At 43.0% G+C, this 20,611-nt stretch overlaps 1 protein-coding gene across 3 annotated transcripts in view; it reads right to left on the bottom strand.

The window, feature by feature from the left end:
- The window catches only part of dnah2 (dynein, axonemal, heavy chain 2), an 80,916-nt gene that overhangs the window by 34,518 nt on the left and 25,787 nt on the right, over positions 1-20,611 (bottom strand). For all 3 annotated transcript variants that reach the window (XM_058067825.1, XM_058067824.1, XM_058067826.1), the window contains 20 exons: positions 20,416-20,566; positions 20,172-20,320; positions 19,930-20,063; positions 19,701-19,845; positions 19,037-19,236; positions 18,839-18,965; positions 18,569-18,755; positions 17,924-18,072; positions 17,675-17,858; positions 17,396-17,586; positions 17,131-17,322; positions 16,392-16,576; positions 15,939-16,173; positions 15,522-15,670; positions 15,300-15,414; positions 14,015-14,191; positions 13,483-13,557; positions 13,251-13,401; positions 8,569-12,463; positions 7,968-8,073 (listed from right to left, as the gene is read on the bottom strand). In XM_058067825.1, the coding sequence (XP_057923808.1) occupies positions 12,309-12,463; positions 13,251-13,401; positions 13,483-13,557; positions 14,015-14,191; positions 15,300-15,414; positions 15,522-15,670; positions 15,939-16,173; positions 16,392-16,576; positions 17,131-17,322; positions 17,396-17,586; positions 17,675-17,858; positions 17,924-18,072; positions 18,569-18,755; positions 18,839-18,965; positions 19,037-19,236; positions 19,701-19,845; positions 19,930-20,063; positions 20,172-20,320; positions 20,416-20,566 (3,051 nt within the window). In that variant the 3' untranslated portion in view covers positions 7,968-8,073; positions 8,569-12,308. The remainder of the gene's footprint in view (positions 1-7,967; positions 8,074-8,568; positions 12,464-13,250; positions 13,402-13,482; positions 13,558-14,014; positions 14,192-15,299; positions 15,415-15,521; positions 15,671-15,938; positions 16,174-16,391; positions 16,577-17,130; positions 17,323-17,395; positions 17,587-17,674; positions 17,859-17,923; positions 18,073-18,568; positions 18,756-18,838; positions 18,966-19,036; positions 19,237-19,700; positions 19,846-19,929; positions 20,064-20,171; positions 20,321-20,415; positions 20,567-20,611) is intronic.

The following is a 20,611-nucleotide window of genomic DNA, read 5'->3' on the forward strand; positions in this document are numbered from 1 at the left end:
CCTTCCTTGCCTCGCTTCTTAATCAAACTATGCTAAAGGGACCCATCAGGGTCAGACGCACACCCGACCCTGCCCCTCCCCCAAAAGTACCCTCTTATTGATAAGGTCAGTGGCCCAGAGGGAGCTTGTGGGGAATGCAAAGATGGGAAAGAAGAGGGTGTCACGGGGAGGTTGCTGACATCAACACAATGTGCACTCCAGCATTTTTTTTGTCTCTTCACCGCTAAGACACACATAAGCTACGGAGCATGTGAGGCAATTTCATCACCATGTTTGAAGTTGAACTATCACAGAGCCGTCATCTTGGGGAAGAGAGAAAAAAAAAACATGCAGTCAATGTCGCAGGTAAAAATAACAACAAAAAGGAGAGATGGCACACAGCTGCAAAACAACAGCTCTCATCGTCCATCTTTATTTGCTGCATATTCAACGATGTGGTGGTTTCTTAAATGGAGGATGAGGTTTATTACTTCAGGGTGCCAAAGAAAATGCAGCAAGCATCAGAACAGTCTCCGAAAGTTGTTTCAGCTGCAGGATGAGCACACCGCCAATGCAGCAAAAAAGATTTTCCCTGGGGACTGATATTGGCAAAAGGTACAGGTATTGAGCTCCTGAAGACTGGGGTTAAAACATTTTCTCTGATAAATCCCCTTTCCGACTGAAAAAAGCCTGACCGGAGAAGTAAAGGTGATTCCTACAAACAGTCCTGTGTCATGCCAACAGTGACGCACCCTGAAATTATTCCTCTGTGGGGCTGCTTTTCAGCCAACAGAGTGGGCTCACTTGCAATGTAGCCTAAGAACACAACCGTGTATATGGCCTGTATAATGGCTTCCAGGAAATGGTAGAGGGAAAGCTAACTTGAAGCAAGCATCAGGCAGAAGTGGTTGGAGTTGCAGATTTCCGATGAAAAGAAAACTATGGCACGGTTTTGTGAGCATAAACAAAGCTGGACTATCCGCCAAACTGTGGTCCAATGCCCTTCTAACATTACTTGGTTATGTTGGTTATGTTGTTCAATCAGGGCCAATCGATTGATCGGTGCGTCTAAATTCCTATAAAAATTCAATAAAAGCTATATTATTGATAAATTAATTCATTCTACCGCTTTTTCCTCACGAGGGTCGCGGGGGTCGCTGGAGCCTATCCCAGCTGTCTTGGGGCGAGATACACCCCGGACTGGTCGCCAGCCAATCACAGGGCACATATAGACAAACAACCATTCACACTCACATTCATACCTATGGACAATTTGGAGTCGCCAATTAACCTAGCATGTTTTTTGGAATGTGGGAGGAAACCGGAGTACCCGGAGAAAAAACACACGCATGCACGGGGAGAACATGCAAACTCCACACAGAGATGGCCGAGGGTGGAATCGAACCCTGGTCCTCCTAGCTGTGATGTCTGCGCGCTAACCACTCGTCCGCCGTGCCGCCCTATTGATAAATTATTTCTTTAAATATATATATATATATATTTTTTCCAATATAATATGGACCCTTAAAAAAATATGAACCTTCTTCTATTTTCCAGCTGCAAGCCAAGCATGCCATTTTCTATTTTTACCCTCAAGCTGCCTGCTGCACACTAGGAAACTTCCACTTGCAGAGGTGGACGCATCACAGGCACGTGCATTTTCAGAGAAACACGCCCACAACTCATAGACATCTTCATAGGCTCATTCCTGCCTATTTTTGTCATCTGCGATTACATCTTGATATGGCGCACGCACACACACACACACACACAAACACACACACACACACACACACATGGTGAGATCACAAATGAAAGCAGCAGGGGGGGCTGAGAGGCAGCTGGCTCTGCTGCTTTTGATCTCATCTTTACACACAGGCGATAATAGTGTGTGTGTGTGTATGTGTACATGGAATTGCTTGGTTTTCCCGATTCTCTTCATATTGAGGATTATTATGAATGAATGCTTGTCTTTACATGACATACTTGTCTTGGTGATTCATAAGCAGGGCGGCGCACTTGGCAAAGCGTATCCATTCCACACACAAAAGGCGAGGAGGCGGAAAGAGAGGCGAGCGATGACAGCGGAAGGAGGGAAGAAATGTGGCTAAGAGATGAACAAAGGGAGGATGAGAGCCAGGAAACAGGAAGTGTGGTAGGAGGAAATGGAAAATGTGTTGAGAGAGCAGATGCTTTGTTAGCGTGACGTACAACATTCCTGCTGGGATGATGCCGCTGCTGCGGAATACATGCCAGCATGCCGCTATCGACTCATCGACTGTAAAATAATCACAAGTTGAACTCCAAAGGCAATACTTCAATGTTTATTATTGTAGTTTAGTATTGTAGAATAGAAACAGCTGGATGCCACACACTTCTGCTTGGCATGAACAGCCATTAAGTTATACTTGGCCCGCTTAAGGGGTAACTTGGCAACCGCTGATCAGCAACAAGTGACCAATCAGATTATTCCTTTTTTTTTTTTGCATTGCAAGACCGCACGTCTGTAATTGTCATACATTTCAGCCCACATGTTTGCAATATGTACATCACATATAAATAATAATGTGGTGACACTAATTGCAGCTCTGGAGAATTTAGTTTGATAGTCACAAAAGTTAAAAGGCAGGGCTCAGTGGGGAGGTGCAAAGTCAACATGGAGGTTATGAGGCTGGCTGCAGGGTACCAAAAAAGGAGCAAACAAAGAAAGAAACACACAAAACAACACTGAATTAAATATTCAGTGAGTTTTCCCGACATGTGCTCTTTCCACCTTTGCGCATGTAGAAGTGTAAAAAAAAAATGCAGCAAGAGAAGGATGTGAAGACAGGAAGGAGGAGGGGGCGAAGGAGTCAATGAGGGCAAAGCAGCGCAAGAAGAGCAAGCTTGAAACGACTGAAAGAGAGAGAGAGAGAGAGAGAGAGAGAGTGTAAACCCAGCTGACTGTGTTCCAAGCTACTCCCCTTAGCAACAGCCACGGCTCGACTCGCGCCCCATTGGCCCGCTGACAGCATGCATCACAATCCCATGCATGGAAGTGCGGCCAATCAGAGGCCTCCTTGCAGCTCTGCATTTTGGATCGCGTTGACATGGCAACACAAGCCTGCACTTGGCACTGGATGTGGCCCGCGTGCATAGAGCACTCCAAAGTTGACCAAGCAACAAGTCCAAACAAACATTGCACAAGACTCACATAGAAGAAGCAGACGCGGTATTATTACTGGACCGGGTCCGGGTCGCAGAGGGACTTGCACGTGCATGTTTGTGTGTCAATACGTCAAGAACGGCTAATTAATAACAACCACGCTGCTTCCCCCCATGGATTTGATGATAAGCGGTATAAGTATACAAAGCAACAACAATTAGCCAGTTAATTACCCCCAGAGCCTAATTACGGGCGAACGACCAGGCCACAAAATAACGGGTTGTGCTTGAATGCAGCCTGTGTTTATATCTAAGTGATCATGCATTAGCGTGACAGCGGGTAAAGGTCAGCACCTCACAGGAGATAAGAGAGGAGGGCTAGCTGACATTTTGCCGGAACAGACATAACATTGGCCACACTTTACCTACAATGCCTTGCGCTGACACTGGAGGGAAGTTGGACATCACTGGAAATTCAATAATCTTGTCTCCGTGTGTGTATGTGTGTGTGTCAGCGGAAGGCTTGGTAGCACAAGATCCTCTAATGGAGTTAGCTGTGATAACAGACAAGGGAGGCAGCTGGCTCTCCAGGAATATTCTCTCCTCCAAGAGCATGCCCTGAGAGTGGATTTCACACATACTGTACACACACACACACACATACACTTATCCCCACATTTTTAAAAATGCATGCGGAGGACCTATTGGAATCCATAATGCATGTTCACTATCGGTGACAAGCATATTAACATCTGCACACACGCACTGGTTCCACTGAAGCAGACACTTCATTAAGGTGCACAATCTAATGACATTAAATATTAACTTATTTTTGAAATAATGCTGAATAAAAACCTGCAAAGAGTCTCTTGTTTGCATAAAACTATACACAGTAATCCCTTGTTTATTCTGGTTAGTTGATTCCAGACCCAACGGCGATAAGGGAATTTCGGTCACAACATTAGCCCGTGTTATTATTATGACGATGACTATTAATATTATTGTTATGTTATTATTGTGCCTAAAATAATAAAACCCTGTTGTTGGCGATCGAGTCTAGTGCATGTTACTAGTGACACCTAGTGGCCATTGTGTTACAGTTCTTTTATTGTTTTAAATTGTATTGTACAGTAAACCTCGGATATATCGGACTCGGATATATCGGAAATTCGCTCACAACGGACAGATAAAAAAGAACCGATTTTTCTGTAATCCATTTCCAATAAAAATTCATTGCATATATCGGATTTTTTATAACGGATTTCGCCTATTTCGGACAAAATCTCCAGTCCCGTTCCAATGCATTTCCATTAAATTTCCCTCGCATATATCGGATGGCCGCATCGTGGCGCTCCGATTCGCTGAATCGTGACAGGCCGCTATACGACGTCATTTACAGCGTTTGCAGCGTTGCCTGCGCGTCCAGGTACATTGGAAACATAGTCAAGGAAGTGCCTTTTTATAACGGATAAAATGCGATTTATGCATATACCGGATATAAATCCGATATATGCATAAAACGGACATTTTCCGTTTACGCATATAACGGATTTCGCTTATATCGGACAAAACCAGTGGGAACAATTGAATCCGATATATCCGAGGTTTACTGTAGTTTGAACATTTTTATGCTTAGACTTACTTTAGGCCAAGGACACGTAAGAGTTGCTTCCATTAATATAGGCTAATAATAATAGGCTGCATAGGCCAAAAATAATAAAACTGGCTACATGAACTAAAATAAAAACATAAGGCCTTCATTCAAAAGATACGCTTTGAATGATGTGTAGCATTCCAAACTGTTCACTAGGTGTCAGTAATGTTACTGTAAATGTTTGTGACGCAGACAACCACCAGAACAAGATGCTTTTACAGCAAGTTTGAATGATCTCACCATAATCCCCTATAATAATCCCCTATAAAAACCCAGGGTACTGTTGCTGCAGTAACCCACAACAAGCTAAAATTCAACTCTGAACCCCCGACTTCACTTCCTGTGCGCCCCCACTCAGCTCCTCTAGGGAACACATTTATAGCAACACACACCAATGTCTTACGTATTTACACTAATGAGTATAAACATGCCAATGGAGGTGTTATATCATGTCTAGAGAGCTCTAATAATGTTAAAAAAAAACATATTTAGAAGTCATAAAGAGGTTTTCTATGCTCTAACTAACCAATTAAGCACAATAAATGAGGGATTGCTGTTGCTTATACATGAAGCAAGAGGGTGCTAAGCTAAAAGCTAACATCTATAACATCTAAACAAATCGTATTTAAAGCCTTTAAAGAAAAGGATCCTTCTCGTCTCGCTCTACGTCCTCACAGCTCCTCTTCTCCTCTCGTTGGCCTCTCACACAAAAGGCTGAGGTGCTGGGGAGGGAGCGATCGAGGGGGAGGGAGGCACAAAAGAGTCTTGCCCGGGGGGAGAGGGAGGGCAATGGGGGTAGACACACAGGTCAAAGGGGTGGGTAGACTGGGGCGTGAAGCATGCTGGGGGGATTGAAACCTGAGAGGCAGAAAGCCAAGAGAGAGGCCCTATCCACACAGGAACACACCAGGGATATTTTTTTTTTTTTTTTGCTGGATGGAAAAAAAATGGCATCCACACTAGTCAGATTAGTAAATAGCCACATCCAGACAGGATGTTTTCACTGAAGGCATACCTACCTTAATACTTATACCATACTTTGTTTCTACTCTGCACATGATGAATAATCTTGAATATTCTTCAAGAATGAAAAATGTATGAATGAACAAGACCGCTTCCAAGGCCAAACAAAACACCAACCTCCTGCATTTCTAGTCAGCCTACCAGAGGAGGCGTGTTGTGCGTCTTCCACATAGCTAACGCCGTCAGCCTCACCCTACACACAGGATCACACCGCCCCCTGAGAGCACTGCCATGACAACACACAAAGCCAACACCCTCTCCTGCAGGCAAAGTTATATAAGCCTCCGGGTTAGAGGAGCTTCATTCTCAAATGCAATCCTTTCCTGAATTGTTGTTCTTTTGCAATGTTTCCTGGTTCGTTATTCTGTACGAACATGTGCCAAGACGCCCTCACAAAACAGCCGGAGGTGGATGATGTCAAACATGCCTCTCCTCTCTGTGGATGATGATGATGATGATGATGACGACAGGGGCAGGAGGGGGACGAACAAGAGGAGGAAGGTGCCTAACTCCCCTGTGAGTCCTCTTCCTCACCCACTGCTTCCTGCCATCCACACACACATACGTACACATACGTACACACGCACCATCCTGACTCAGCTCTCTAAACTACCTCACAACATAACTTTTTAAATAAAGCAATGGCCCATACTTCCAAAATAGATATTAGATTAGATTCAACTTTATTGTTATTGCTCATGTCACTGGTACAGGGCAACAAAATGCAGTTAGCATCCAACCAGAAGTGCAATTTTATAAGTACCTTAGTAGTATTACTACTAAGGTACTTATAAAATTGCATTTTTCTGCATTTACTTAAAGTAAATGCAGAAAAATGGACAGATCTACAAACTATTACAGGCTATGACTATAATACAGTGAGGATATGTACAGGGATATAAATGACTATAATATGGCTATTGCAGATTATACAGATTATAAACAGTATGTACAGTATGAGATATGCATTTACATCAAATTTGATGGAGTTATTTACAAATGTATCATTGCACCCTGAAAGCTTCTTGGGCCGGGTTCAGCCCCCGCACACATACTGGTGGTTAGACCCCTGTTTTAAACCATTCTCCCTACAACCTAACCAAAAACTGCTTCCATGACAATCCTTTTGTATCAAATACCACAACAACCGGGGCTTATGAAAAATAAGGTTCCACTGTATTCATTTAAAATGTTGTACTATTATTCTACATGATATCATAAGGTTAGTGTGTTTTTAAGTTGTCCCTGGTTTAATTTTTTATGCCACTCCTAAATATCAGTAGGTATGAGAACTTGACAATGTCAGCCATAAAGTTTAGGGAATTCAAGTATGTGAATGTGTCGACACCTAGTGGACATGTGTTGTATTGAACACAGCTTACTGTATACATGTACTACTGGTTCATAGTACGCAAAAACAAACGCAACATTTTTTTTTGTGCCATTTTTCATCAGCTGAACTCAAACTTTTTTGTGTACACAAAAGGCCTATCCCTCACAAATATTGAAGCGTAATTTGTCTAAATCTGTGTTGGTATTCATCCATTGTTCATAGTTCTTCCACCTCACAGGTGTAGCATATCAAGACGCTGATTAAACAGCTAGCTAGTTTAGCTAGCTACAATTCAACGCCACTCCAGTTTAAACTTTATGAGAGTGGGACAGGAGATATACACATTATCTAAGCTGTATACATTGTATCCAAGAATCGTTTTTTTTAGTGTTGCCCCTTGAAAATGTATCTTTAAGGAAGTGTGAGGGGTGTATTAGCCGTCCCTCGGTTCGAGTTGTTAATTTGGCTCCAGACCCGGCCGCATTTAATGAATTTCAATGTTAATACAACTTCGTGGTTAGAACATTAAAACCCATTGATTTTCTAAATACAGTTTTAACACGATTAAAGCCATGTAGACATGAAATAGCATGCCAATAGTCACCTTTACAGTCCTGTTATTCATTGTTGACAACACATTGCGCAACTCTTATGCTGCAGCGACTCGAGTCGGCCGCTAGCTAGCTAGCTAGCTAGCCAGTTAGCCTGAAATTTATTTCGTCTAATGCCGAAAAATCATCAAACACACTCGTTTTGTTGTACTACCACGTATTGGTTAGATAAATAGTCAAGTTTCAAAGTGTTATTAAAAAAAATGTTGAGCGTTCAACTCACCAATGTGGTGCCGGTGTGCCCTCTCGCGGTGCTGGTGATGAAGTGCAGGCGGAAGAGGGGTGGAGACAAGACTTCACCCAGAGGAAAGAAAATTCAAATCCTCTTCCTGGAAAAAAAAAAGAAGCAGACAACCCGCCACAACTTAATCACATGACAAATGGGAGACAAACTACGACACTCCTCCTCACACAACGAGCGCGTATGTAATCCAAAAAGCCACCATTACCCCCCCACCTCCTTGCTAAAATTGTGCAACACTGCGCCAGTTCGCAGCGTGGGCACGACTCTGCGGATTGATTTATTAAAACGGTGATTGCGACATCTCAGCTTCTGTGAGAACATAATTTGGGGGGAGAAAACACCATGGATATATTCAAGTGTGTAAAACTTGTCCGCGTAGCGTTCACGAACACTGCAAAAAAATCAGACATGATGGATGTTCATAAATATGATTCACAAAGGAGAGTTTGTGTCCAAAAAAGGCCTGCAACAATACACAGCGTGTTTTTTTGTGTGTGAGACTGTCTTACAGTAGCTGCAGCCTGTTATTGTGTGCTTTATGTTCAATGTTGCCTTGCAGGTACTATTTGATATTTCTTACCTTCGCATCACCTTCCATAAAACATCTGCCAATGGATCCTCCTCGTCGTTTTTAATGGGAAAAGCTGCATCTGCTCTCCTCTGACGCAAAAACGAATACATTTCCCTAAAAAAAAAAAGACCCATCACTCCCACTGCACATCCATGACGCCTTGAGGTGCAAACATGCGAAGACAAGCAGTGGAGGTGTTGGCCCATGGGCAAGGCATGATCACTTCTCCTCCTCCTCCGTTACGAGACACCATCTGGTGGAAAAATCGCCTGATACATTGAGGATCCGAGACTGAAGGGACTACCGGAACCCTCTGATCCGATCCGATCCGCTCCACAACACATTCCATACAGGAAAAAAGGTCCACGCAGGCACTCCGCAGAAGAAACTGCGCAGTTTTAATTCCGATGACACGCAGAGGCTCTTTTCCCGTGTGTGTGTGCCCGCTGAAGGGCCCTTTGCTTTCCTTTCCTTTCCTCCTCGTCCCTCCCTTCCTATCCTTTCTTTCTTCCCTTCACATGCAGGTTTATTTTCGGTGAAAGAGTCTTGGACATTGAGTGCCCCGCCTCCATAGTCACATACTGCAAAAAAAACAAAAAAAAACAGCCCAACTGTCGTTATGCAGAAGTGGACGTCAAATTAAGAGTAACTCCAGGAATGAAAAGTTGGAGAGGACATAGCAGAGTGCTAATGTTTCCCTAAAAGAGGTAACTGTTGTAGTCAAATGAAGCAAATACACTGCAAAAACTACCCCATTGAATACATTGTTTGGATTTTTTTTCAAAAGTAACACAGTATACCCAAACGGTTTACATAAGAGATATCCAAAGTGTGGCTTGTTTTCTTATTGGCCCACATCACATTGTAGAAATAATTCAGTAAAACTAACACAAAAAATTGAAAAATAGAGAAATAAAGCAAAATATAATGTAATGTTACGTAGTCAGCCACAGCATGTCTGAAATAAGTGAAAAAAAACTCCTCGCGTTCAGTGTGGAAGTGGTATATTTTTGTCTCCTTACTTTGTCCTTTTTCTCAACTCAGTTTGAAACATTTTAAGTCCCGAATCAGTACAACGAAGAGGCTAACTATTGCTATGCTATGTTCTTGCAGTGATCCCGTAACCAGAGCAAAGCGGTGTAAACAAAGGAGTGTAAAGGTGACTACAGGGGTGTTATTTCATATCCACCGGGGCTCTGATATAATGTTAAAAAACATTTTCTAGAACGTAAAACAGGTTTTCTGTGCTCTAAGTATGAAATTATTACACTCATTAATACTGAATCATACTTTGCGGCAATTCACTTAAGGTGAATTCAGGTCTCCGGCTAGCATCAAGCTGCAGCGCAAGGTGGACTGGTGCAGAACATAAGCTGCAGTCAGTTGAACCATTTGCTGGTATCGAGCATGCTGCTCAATCTGTGGTGCTGGTAAGCAGAACAATCAGGGCCCCACATCATGGACACCACATTCTTGGGCTTATGCTACTCGTACCAAGCCAACCATTCCAAAAACAACCAAGTCATACTCGAGTGGTAACTTTCATTATTCTGTTATGTTTTGCTCTTGGAGCATGTTGTGCTGCCCCAGGATTCCAGGACATTTTGCAGTGAAAAGAGTCTTTTATAAAGGAAAAAATCAAGGCTGACTCACAAGCATATGAGTCAAAAATACAAAAATACAAAAATACAGGAACTGGCTAAGGAGCCCATTTTGGGAAACATGGGATCATTGTGGAAGGTGATGAAGAAAAAAAAACGCAAACACGGCCAAAACAAGAGAAAATAAATACTGGCATTCAAACTAATGCTCACCAGAAAACAGTCAAAAGTCCATGAAAAAACAAGTTGAAAGTCAAGCACCAACCAACCAACAATTAACCAGCAACTAGCAAAAGCGACTACACTAAAACAGTAGCGATTACACATGAGCACCATGTGCGTGCATAGCATCCACAAACCAAAGCAAAGGCACCGCCAAAGTCCCAAACAAGAAAATAAACTGCCAAAATAAGAGCTGTAAACATGGAATTCACATGAAAACTAAACAAAGTCCAGCCTTTCACACAGAACGTTTGAACTGTTTTCTGTAAGCTTTGAGATTTGTTACTTGAAAATTTCATTTTGAAGCTCATTTCTATGAAAGAGGTCTGCCCTATGATTGGAGTCAAAATACTACTTGCCCCTTTACGATGCAAAAGGAACCTTTTTGACTTTTCCCTAGGTTGTATATTAGCTGGTAAAAATTCCACCACAAAAAAAACCTCCTAAAAGCGTATGTAACCTTGAAGACATGCTGATTTAGACATGTGGGTTTCATCGGACAGTATACATGTCATATAGGCAGTCCAGTTTGTTCTGGAACATTGTACCAGACTAGTAATATACAGTACACTAGTTGGGCAAAAGTCTCACCAGACTTGACCAACGTTTTTTTTGTGCTGGTTGCCTCATTATGTCAAACTTTTTGTTGCTTTTTTCTGGTAACTATTTATTTGTAAAAAAATTTCTGGTACCTTTTTTTGTCGTGGAAAATGTTTTTTTGGCCATTTATTTGTGGTAACTATTTATTTGTACATTTTTGTCTGGGACCTTTTTATTTGTAAATTTTCTTCAATATATTTTATCTGTATTTTTTTGGAAATATTTTTCTGGTTTTGTTTTTTTTGGTAACTTTTTGGTCTTTTTTTCTGCTAAATTTTTATTGTCTTGGAAAGTTTTTTTTGTTATTGTTTTTCTAGTAACTATTTATTTGTATATTTTTTCTGGTACCTTTTTTATCGTGGAAAATGTTTTTTGGCCATTAATTCCTGGTAACTATTTATTTGTACATTTTTTCTGGTACCTTTTTATTTGTAAATTTTCTTCAATATACTTTATCTGTATTTTTTGGAAATATTGTACTGGTTTTGTTTTTTTCTGGTAACTTTTTGCAGTTACTATTTATTTGTAATTTTTTTCTGGTACCTTTTTTGTCGTGGAAAATGTTTTTTGGGCCAAGTCTTCATTTTTGTCTTGTTTAGCACTGTGAACACTTCCAACTTTGAGGACGGTCCATGCTTGGATGGCTTTGGTGTAGAAGAATGGGGCTGGCCCCCCCACTACTTATCGCCATGAGCAAAATTTTCCTTCTCAATGAAAGCAACGTGCATTCCTGTGTTGGAATATTCCTTTTTCCATTCCCAGCTCACAACAAACTCTAGCAAAATAATTCCCACAGCATCTTCTCTCCTCTTCATCTTCTTTCAAGCCATATGTTTATGTTACAAGGCAGCCTGAAGGACAAGCTTATTTTAATGTGAATTCCGCTCCACTTCCATCTCCCACCCACCAACAAGGAGACCACCAGTGTCTCCACACAGAATGAGCCAGCTCCGATAAAGAGCCTCTTAAAGCCAGAGGAAGTCTGGTGGGCTTTTCAGGGGGCAATCCTTAAGTCTGAATACGACCTTGAACTCCCCTCCTCTTTCCCCCACATTCTCATTACGAGATCATTCTTCCTCCCAACTCACTTGTTTTCTTTTCTCTCTCCCTGGCTAACAGGGAAGTCCAGGGTTTGAGAGATTGCGTCTTTTCTGCAAGGCTTCATTAAAATTCATTTGCTTGAATAGGTTCACTCCTTCTGCTTCTGTCCTTTTTTCTGTTCTCCCAGTTTGCACAGGAATTTGCACGATTGCTGCATGCTGTGGTTTGAGTTTGTGAGGGAATAAATAAAAATAAAAACATGTAGAACGCCGCCATGGGAGTATGTTAGCTGTCCAGGCTCATGAGGAGAGCTGCTCCCCTCTTGATCCAGTGATCCGGGTTCACGGCTCCGGATTTCAGCTCCACGGCGATCACAAACGAGGCTCTGCCTGCCCCACCCGATCGCACGGGAAAGTAGTAGCAAGGACACAGGTAAATGTCTGCAAAGACCAATGGAAAGAAATACAAAGTTCATTCATTCATTTTCTACCGCTTATCCTCACGAGGGTCGCGAGGGTGCTGGAGCCTATCCCAGCTGTCTTTGAGCGAGAGGCGGGGTACACCCTGGACTGATCGCCAGCCAATCACAGGGCACATATAGACAAACAACCATTCACACTCACATTCATACCTATGGACAATTTGGAGTCGCCAATTAACCTAGCATGTTTTTGGAATGTGGGAGGAAACCGGAGTACCCGGAAAAAAAACCCCACACACAAGGAGAACATGCAAACTCCACACACAGATGCCCAAGTGGGGAATCGAACCCAGGTCTCCTAGCTGTGTGGCCTGCACGCTAACCATGTGAGAGTGAATATCAATCATTCATTCATTCATTCATTTTCTAACGCTTTTCCTCACAAGGGTCGCGGGGGTGCTGGAGCCTATCCCAGTTGTCTTCGGGCGAAAGGCGGGGTACACCCTGGACTGGTCGCCAGCCAATCACAGGGCACATATAGACAAACAACCATTCACACTCACATTCATACCTATGGACAATTTGGAGTCGCCAATTAACCTAGCATGTTTTTGGAATGTGGGAGGAAACCGGAGTACCCAGAAAAAAAAAACCCACACACAAGGAGAACATGCAAACTCCACACAGAGAAGCCCGAGTGGGGAATCGAACCCGGGTCTCTTAGCTGTGTGGCCTGCACGCTAACCACGTGAGAGTGAATATCAATCACAAAGATAAAAAAAAAAAAGCCAAAACATGGCCCTCACTCTTGGCCATCTTCTTGCGGTTTTCCACTGGCTTGAAGTTGATAGCTGGAATGGGACACACCATCTGCATGGGCTCGGCCTCCACCAGGCACAAGCCCTTCTTGTCCCAGGCGGCCCCCTCCAGGTGCAAACCTCGCACGTACACTCCATCCTGGAGGCAACCGATTAGAAATATAAATATTAGTAAGCAAACAAATGGTAACGTGTGGTGAGAAAGACAGAAAGACGTCACCTTGGGTGGGTTCTGGATGTGGCTGTCATCTACACTGGACACTGTAAAGTCCCAGGATAGTGTGTCAACTGATACCTGCAGATAGGGAAGGTACTTGTGCTTTATACTGTACTAATACATGATAAATACCTCAGAATAACCGCCAAGTCGAGGGTGTTTGGTCGACAATAGCAAATAACCGCCAGTGTCTCTCTTTACAGCCACGTAATAAAACATTGGCTGTGGCTGTAGGCAAGCTCCTGATGTAGTTTTTTTTTTTTAACCCCACAGCATGGCAATAGCTGGGAGTACTTTCATACAGTAAGTATCGTGATTGGTCAGCAACAAAGGGCTTTATTGAGCTCAGCATGGGCTTCAAAATTTTGGTTCCACTACTTGGCTGTGGGTGTGAAACGATAACAATAAACTCATCAGCACTCTCTCATTAATGCTGGTTCAGCAGTTTGTTCCTTACCGCTATTACAGCATTGGTTCTGTTGTACAGCCTCTCTGCATATTATTGCTAGCTTCATATTACGGTACCTTGGCTCACCTTGTGTTGCCGAGCAGATGACTGCAGCACAGCGGTGAGGAATCCATTGGGGAAGGTGAAGCCTGACAGCCAGAACAGGTTGGGGGGCTGTGCCTGATCAGCCCAGCGTGCAAACTGAAGGACTCGCTGGCAGAGGTCACGGGTCCACGCCGCCAAGGGCTTGAGCGAGGGGTACGCCTGGTGGACCCAGACAGAGTACAGTCACTTTTAATCAACTTTGTTTTTGTGCTTTTAGGTACTGTTGCAGCCTGCAGGGTGCACATGCAAGAACAAGTAGAACTGTCTAAGCTGTTATTGCAAAAAGTGAAAGAGAAGAGAAAGACAATGAAGACGACTCGAAAAGCAAGTTTTCAGTGCAGCAAGTGTTCAGTTAAACAGAGGAGCTCCATTGGAGGTAGCACAGCTAATACCTGTCACTGCTCCTATAAAATGGCCCAGCAATAATAAGCCTTTGGCTGGCACTCAATAAGCTCAGGGTCTTTTTTTTTTTTTTTTGCAAAGAAGGGCAGGCCTTGAAAGCTTCAGTCTGCTTATTACACTACACTCAAAAAATAAATGTTTAGCCTCAACAAAAAAATAAACGCAACAATTTCCATTAGTCTTTCTTAGTTATGACAACATAATTTGAAATTGCTTTGAACCAACAAACAATATTGCATTGTACAAATTAGCTTTTCTTCTTCACTCAAAGCTTATTTTAAGTAATGCTTACTGAATAATTGTTGTCATAGGGACAAGTTTTTAAGTTCATAACTCAAAGAAATATGTTAAGTCAACTGACTTATTCATTTTATTCAAAGTAGTTTAATTTATTGTCTACTTAATTATAATAACAATGCACACAGCTTTTTAAGTAGCAGTAACTTTACATATATATATAAATATATATGTGTGTGTGTGTATATTATGTTACCAAGCTAAAGCTAATTAAGTCATGGCAACTTGAATTTTGTTTTAAGCTTACCAACAATAAAATTTGAGTGTATATGACGTGCTAAATTAAGTTCATGTAATAGCCAACATTATTATTTGAACATAACTTAAAAAATAAAGTTAGCAACTTGGAAAGTTTATCTAAATCAATTAATTACATTTTTTACATTGCATTTATGTATTAAATCAAGTGGTGTCAACAGATACTCTGAATTACTTTTCAGAGTGTACGATTAAGTCCACAGATGTCAGCTGTGTTGCATCATTTACAGCCATTTGGTTTGGTGAGTAAAAGACATGTTTCATAACAGCTTTAAGGACAGAAATACAATATAAAAGATGAAAACGTCACCTTCTCCCACAATGGTGGAACCCGGGCGTCGTACATGCAGTTGAAGGTCTCCTCCAAGCTCGACGACATTACCACCAAGCCTTTGATTCCCTTCTCCAGCTCCACTAAGGACGATCTAATACACAAGCATTCATCATGCTAATCTTACACAGTTAAGTTATGCACATTTTGCATAGAAGATGGTTTTGCTGAAAATAACATGATTTAGCAAGGGGATCATACATGATAGTTTCCAGCAGGGAGTTGTATCTCTGGATCTCTTGCAGCAGGACCACATCCAGCGGAGTAGGATCCAGAAAAAGCGCGCTGGTGCCCTCGTAGTCAATCAAAGCCGGGATCGTCTGCCGCACGTCTGCTAACAGATCCAGCACCTAGAGACAGTACAGATGAAATCATACACAGTTGAAGATGAGACATAGGAGAGTGCAGGAGAACAATAATTTATGTAACCAAGTAACGGGGAACAGTGCTGGCCCATGAAGGAGTACATTCTGCATCACATTACACTGATAAGCATCTCTCAGTGTTGCATAACCAAATAATGGGTGTCTCTCTTTTTACAAGACAAGGATTATCCTTATGGATCTTACTACAAGTATAGCTGTAACAATTTTACCCAAAAAGTGTCCCTGAACACACCTTGTCCTCACGACTTGGTCCAGAACCCGCTGTGCTGGCGCTGGTCACTTGGGGTTGTAGGGACAGAAGTGTGTCAAACAGGGATCTGGTTTCTGCGATCTGGCTGGCGATGTCAGCGTTGGGGTGCTGGCCAAACAAGTCAGGGTGCTCTGTGGCTGGCAGCATGTTGATGAAGTCCTTGTAGGAGGACAGGGGTCCATCGTGGGGGATGTAATAGGAGGATAAAGTTGACAACCTAAGACGAGAATTGAGATATGTTTGTGTTTTGACAGCATATTGTTTGCACCACAACACCATTAAGGAAGTGTCAGACACTTTCCGTCCACATGGTGGTGCCGGCATGCTGCAAATGTGAGTGAGATTTTGACCATTAAATGCAACTGATGGACAATGTTGACATGGCCTTTATGGCTGTACTGTTTACAGGATACAACAATTTTCTGTGCTTCTTACTTAAAATTATGCTCGGTGACAGCTGCCTCGCAAAAGTAGTCGTTGATGTATGTGGTGAGAAGTCGTCTGTCCCAGTCATCAGTCACATGACCGCCATAGTTCACCTCCGCAATGAGGTATTTGAGGGCATCCCAAGGTATGTTGTCATACTCGTTGAGGTACAGACTGAGCAGATTCTCGCTTACCTGCGGGAGAAGATACGATCTTATAGAATAGACTTCTACACCACTATGTACATCTGTGTAATACTTGCTTTTATAGTCAGTATAGTTACTCCAGACCCCATTCACTGTGCAATATCTGATCAACCTCCATGTGCAATATTAAAGGCTCTAAATGCAATATGCTAAGTTCTATGTGAAGTATTTCCATAATGCCTCATATTAACTCTCTAACAAGATCTCAGTGTATAGACTGGTCATATATCTCATCTCGTTTCATATTATCTACATACCGTATTTGTATATAACTCTGGGAAAACTGTTGATTTTGTTAATACTTGGGTTGTTTATATTGTTTATTTTTCTATATTGTGTATTTTGTACTGCTTAACTGACTCTGTACTCTTGCTGCTGTGCAATACAAATTTCCCCACTGAGGGACAAATAAAGGCATATCTATATCTTAATCTTAATCTTGATCTTAACAGCTTGAATTAGATAAGGGTGCGCATAGAGCACAGCATGGTTCCACTGGCAGCCATTTCCCTTCATGGATAACCCCCATCAACATTCGCTACCTCAAAGTCTGAATTGTTGAATCCATAGATAATGTTCCAGCCAAGCTGCAGGAACTTCTTCCTTTCCAGCAGGATGCTGTGAAAAAAGCAAAGGGAGAAGAGCAGCTTCCTGTAGAAGACCGGTTTGGAGCAGCGGGTGAACTGAGCCTCGGTCACCAGGTGGTAGAGACGCTTCATGTTGGCTTTCACTCCCTGAGGACGAGAACGGGGTTTTGGTATACCGTATGTCCATATTGTAGCGATAACACGGTGCTCATGGTTCTACCTTTGGAGGCTCTGTAGTCATCTTGATGCCCGCCTGCAGGATGTTGATGGGAAAATCGGGATGTGGCGAAGAGCTCAGCCACAGTCGGAAGTCTGTGTGGGGCTTTTCCACCTCCAACTGCTCCACCAGCTTGTCCAGCTCAGGCATCCAGGAGAGTGAGAGGTGACAATTGGCAAGAAAGACCCAGTGACCTGCATGGGGCAGACAAATAGGCACCAAAGACATTTGTCACATGTAATCAATGATAAACTCTATAATGTTGATATTAATACTAGTTACCTTTCTGTACACCCTCTTGGATCATTCTCTTGGCAATGGGAGCCTGGCCCTGACCCAGGGAGAGCGCGTGGAAGAGTCTACTCATACCCGATGTCTCGGCCAGCTGCAGCAGTGCTCCTGTGGGGTCCACCCCAGGAGACAAGACAAAGACCAGAGGACTCCTGCACGTGGATTCGTCTACGACCTGGTATGAAGACATGTTTGGGGTCAGCACTGAGTGACTGAAGAAGTCAAATACGGCGTACTCACAGCCTTCATGTCGAGAACGGGTGGCTCCACAAAGCGAGGCCCCAGGTTGTTGACGATGAAGGTGGTGGCGCAGAATAAGACGCGGTCTGGCCGCAGAGAACGGACTATGAGCATCCTCTGGAGCTCATTGCAGTTGTTCTCCCAGTCTCCTATAAGGGGGACGACAACATGCCAACATGGCTTAACCAACGCAGTTTGGGAACAAAAATAAGACGACACAAACAAGAACCCAGGAGAGTCACATTGTGTGTAGGTCAGAAGGTCAATAATTATGCAACATAGTGAGCATTCTATAGTTCATGCATTTCATTGTCGGTAGGTAATTTTATGCAAATTAAGGGATATGTTGTTGCAAAGAGATGGAAGGCTAATCCTTCCACAAGCGTTCTTTGTAAGATGACACCGTGAGTCAGACTGTTTGTTTTTTTATAGCTCATGATTGGCTCCTGTCAAATAAAGAGCTGCCTGGTCCTCATTGACTAGTGAGCGCCACAATATACCATTTTATGACATTTAGGACATTTGCAGCTCATAGTTAGTTTATATATGTACAAATGTGTTTTTTTTCTCTCTAAATTTAGTGAGTGCAGCTTAAACACTGTGTCTTATACACGGAAAACTCAGAAACATATGCCGTATACCAACCTGGTAGTGGAGCTTTCTCTGGCTCTGCACTGGTGAACCAAAGCTTCCAGTCCCGGGGTTGTTTCTCAAACGAGGGCATGATGCCATGGAAGTTGGGCAGCTTGTCCAGTTCTGTGATGTTGTCCCAGGTGGAATCCACAAGCCAATTACTGCACGGGTTCTCCATTTGATCCCTCTTATCAAGAACCTGGAAACATCAATACAGTAGTTGCGGATCATCGTAGAGGTATTTTGATGAATCACTCATACACTTGAACTGGTTTCTCTTACAATTCCACCACGGAGGAAGAAACTGTACTCGGCCATGTTGAGAGTGCCAGAAACCTCAAGGATTTTGGCGCACATCTGGAAGCTGAAGAGGAGCTTGTGCATCTCAAACAGACCCCGGCATGCATACCTGTACAAAAGAAAGTATTTTAACGGTGATGATGAAAAATGGTGACCTTACCTCCTGGCTGAATTACTTACTTGTACACCGCATATGTATGGAAGTCGTTGAGGTTGATAATCCTTTCCTCCAGCTTTAGACTGCTCTTGCTCTTCTCAATGCTGAGGTTGAACAGATTGATGTAGGCATCCAGTGAGAACTGGTACATGGGATCAATGCGACCCATGTCGTTGAGAATGAAGAAGAGGATGGAGGCCCGCTGAGCACATGCACGATAAGCCTGTTAAAGTAAAAAATGCAATTAATTTTTCATTCATTCATTCATTTTCTACCGTTTTTTCCTCACGAGGGTCGCGGGGGGTGCTCGAGCCTATCCCAGCTGTCTTTGGGCGAGAGGCGGGGTACACCCTGGACTGGTCGCCAGCCAATCACAGGGCACATATAGACAAACAACCATTCACACTCACATTCATACCTATGGACAATTTGGAGTCGCCAATTAACCTAGCATGTTTTTGGAATGTGGGAGGAAACCGGAGTACCCGGAGAAAACCCACGCATGCACGGGGAGAACATGCAAACTCCACACAGAGATGTCAGAGGGTGGAATTGAACCCTGGTCTCCTAGCTGTGAGGTCTGCGCGCTAACCACTAGACCGCCGTGCCGACGCAATTAATTTTTTTAATCACAAAAACGTACAGAAAGTGATAGATTAGCACAGTAAGCTTGCTTTTGCGCCAGACCTCTCGAGCGGTGTCAATCTTGATTTCAGTCACTTCGCTGGTCTCCAGCTGCTCTGAAACCTCCGAGGCTGTCACTTTGGACGTCTGCAAGGTGTTCACCAGCTGCACGTCATCCAGCAGAGAGCCACTCGCCTCATTCAGCAGTCTGATAGAGGACAATGAAGGGCACGTGTAATTGACACCATTCACTTTTTGCTTTGGAAGTGTGGGAAAAATCAAATGTATTCACCTGAGGATCTCATCTTCCAACTCCTGTAGGCTCCTCTTTCCTGAAGCAATGCTCATCACTAGATTGTCCTTTTGCTCTTCCAGGTCTGGACGTTCCTTACGCACCACGATACCAAGGAGTTGGGCTTCCAGACCCTGCCAGCACGCACATTATTCACAGAGAAATTAAGGAAATGAATGATAACAGCAAAATGGGAAGATGTCTTCCAAACCTAACAAAAAATATAAACAAACAACGTAAACCTGCTCCTTGACAGCAAAGTTGACAATGGTGGTTTTTGTAGAAATCTCTGGCGTGTAGTGAGGATTGGACAGTTTGGTGGTGATATAGAAACGGAATTCTGGACTATATTCCACCTCCTTGTCACCCAACTTCAACAATAGCCTACCACCTGGGAAGCAAACCAAAGTCAAGCACTTCAAACTTTAACTTCCACTTGAACAATGACACAATGATACAATCACATAGGAAATATGTGAGTCTGACCAATTCGTGTCAGGGACTTGTTGAGAACTGGGTTGAGGGACGGGTCCAAGTCTTCCTGGACGTTCTGCAGCAAGACAGGATTTCCAAACTGGACGGCGTTCTCTACTATAAGCAAGTAATCTGGCATCTGGAAGTCGATGAGTTTCAGACCCTGCACGTATTCACACAGAAGTACATAAGCCATTGACTAATATTT

This window comes from Doryrhamphus excisus, chromosome 3, assembly GCF_030265055.1.
Source record: "Doryrhamphus excisus isolate RoL2022-K1 chromosome 3, RoL_Dexc_1.0, whole genome shotgun sequence".
Classification (NCBI taxonomy): Eukaryota; Metazoa; Chordata; class Actinopteri; order Syngnathiformes; family Syngnathidae; genus Doryrhamphus; species Doryrhamphus excisus.